Raw genomic sequence first — 2,512 nt, forward strand, 5'->3', positions numbered from 1 at the left:
ATATATATATATAGGTATATATATATAATAAAAAAAATTTTTCGCTCACTTTCACCTCTGTTCATATCAATAAAAAATTTAAATTGATCTATATAGATTAATGCCTGAAAGAATCTTTACATATTAAAAAAATCTTTACTTTTATTTGTTATGTATATCAGTATTATTTAATAAACGATTTCATTTATAATTTAATTTCCCAAAATTAAGAATATATTAGAACAATATATCTATTAATTAAAATATTTTTATATAAAAATACGACACATAAATGTGCACATATGAAAGCGAATAAAACTATGTGAGTGCGATCTATAAATTAATACTGATTGCTTGAATGGAAATGACGAGGATTAAGAAAAGATAGAGAATTTTGAAATTAACATAATAATTATCGGAAAGATAAAAAATTTAGTATTATTTCTTAGATAATTCGTTAACCTAGTTTTTTAAACTAGGACTGAATAAGATACTATGTTGTTTGATTTAATAAAAGTAAAATGTAACACGTTATATATGGTTCGTGCACGGTTCATTCACGATGATTTCTATAGAAATCTGTGACATGTACACGTTCGAGTAAATTATAAAATTTTTGAATGCAAGTCATAAAGTAGTCATAAAGATAGATTGATTCTACCGATTGACAATTGTCCTCGACCCCGTAACCCAGATATAACCATCGTTGATTGAATGGAATTAAAATGTTACTTAAATTTCGAGTATCATTTTTTACATAATGAATTTTATTTTTATTTGAATTGTATTGAATTTTTATCGTAATCCTTTTAAAATCTAAAAAAAATTATTCAATTAAAGTTTAAACATGCATTTAAACTACATATATACAACATATGTTTTAATAAACGACAGAAGTCCATATATATGCATACATACTTAAGATTATTTGTATTCTCATTGCGAGAATTACTAGAAAGATGTTCTAGAATGTCTGTTGTTATACATATATTTCTATGAGAACGTATGCTTTATCTTTATGATTAACTTATCAGAGTACGGGATAATGACACCGCAGCTGAGCAAAGTTAAAAGATATGAAATCAACTGACCATACAATAACTGGCTTTGAATGAAGATATATCTATCTTAATTTGTTAATCAGCTCGCGTTAAAATATAACGAAAATTATAAATATTTAAAATACCAGCTTGTTATTGTAAACAATAGTCAGCATATGAGGCCAAAGACGAGCGAAATAAGTCAGTGAAACAGGTGTCCGTTAATATTCAATTAACTTCAAAATTATAAAATTATGACACAGTATAAATATATAACATTTGAAAGCACTTACACATGTAGCATATGGTAGAACATATGTGACATATTTTACATAGATTATATAAAAGCATAGCATTAATTGGAGCGAACCTTGATAATAAAAAAATATATAAAAGTAAGATATTTACTTAAGCATATAATTGTGATATAATACAAATATATGTATAATAAAATATTGTGTAAAAATGATTAAAATAAGCGAATTTGAAAAATATATAATGAGAATTGCAAATTTTACAAATAAAAAATAAAAAGAGCGGCGAACATGAGTCAGCGCGGTAAATAGGGCGCAATAATGATTCAATGCAAATTAATCGAAAATAATAAAAATATATAATTAATAAAATCGTACGTTTCGGCTCTTTCGTTGAATCATCTTTAGCGAGATGATTACAATATTTGTAGATGGATGTATTCTATTGCAGACCATAAAATATAAAATTCCCCGCTAGAGGAGACATTAAATAAAAATACATCAATCACCAGAAATTAATATAGTGAAGAAAATTTCACTATAAACAATAAAAATTATATATTGACTCGTATTTTAGTATTAAATAGAAACTACAGAAAATAAAGGTCAACAAACAAGCAAACAAATCATAAAATAATAAAAAGGTCCAACGGTAAAAGTCCGGTCAATAAAAATAAAAATCACGTTTTTTGAATAAATTAATAAATGTAAATATAAAGTTAAAATATCTATTTGTAAAACATTTGGTGTGTATGAAAGAATCAACGGTAAAATGAAACGAAGAATGTGTTGTCGGTCAAAACAGATTCCACAAAAATATATTGTAGTCATCTCCTTGAAAGTGGCTCAAAGCAAGAGTCGAAACGTACGGTTTTATTAACTATGTTTTTAATTATTTTACGTAGAATTATTATATATTGCGCACGCTTTACCGCGCTGACTTGCATTCGCCGCTGTTTTATTTTCTTTTTTTTTTAATTTTAGGAATGCAACAATTAACGCGCATTATTTATTATAAATTTATTTTAGTCAATATTTAAAATAAATGATTACAGGATACGGAATGGCGATACGGTTTCGAAGTCGATTACGAGAACAATCAGTTTTTATTAGATGGAAAACCCTTTCGATATGTTTCCGGTAGTTTTCATTATTTTCGAGCGCCTAGACAATATTGGAGGGATCGTTTAAGAAAAATGCGAGCTGCGGGACTTAATGCTGTCTCCACGTAAGTTGAAT

At 26.6% G+C, this 2,512-nt stretch overlaps 1 protein-coding gene across 1 annotated transcript in view; it reads left to right on the forward strand.

Annotated features, from left to right (window-relative positions):
* Positions 1-2,328: 2,328 nt before the first annotated feature.
* Positions 2,329-2,512, forward strand: part of LOC105462087 (beta-galactosidase) — a gene marked incomplete at both ends in the record, with an annotated part of 5,078 nt that continues 4,894 nt past the window's right edge. Inside the window, one exon of the mRNA XM_011708615.1 lies at positions 2,329-2,501. Coding sequence (XP_011706917.1) covers positions 2,329-2,501 — 173 coding nt within the window. The remainder of the gene's footprint in view (positions 2,502-2,512) is intronic.

The sequence above is a fragment of the Wasmannia auropunctata genome, unplaced genomic scaffold (assembly GCF_000956235.1).
Source record: "Wasmannia auropunctata unplaced genomic scaffold, wasmannia.A_1.0 LD271118.1, whole genome shotgun sequence".
Classification (NCBI taxonomy): Eukaryota; Metazoa; Arthropoda; class Insecta; order Hymenoptera; family Formicidae; genus Wasmannia; species Wasmannia auropunctata.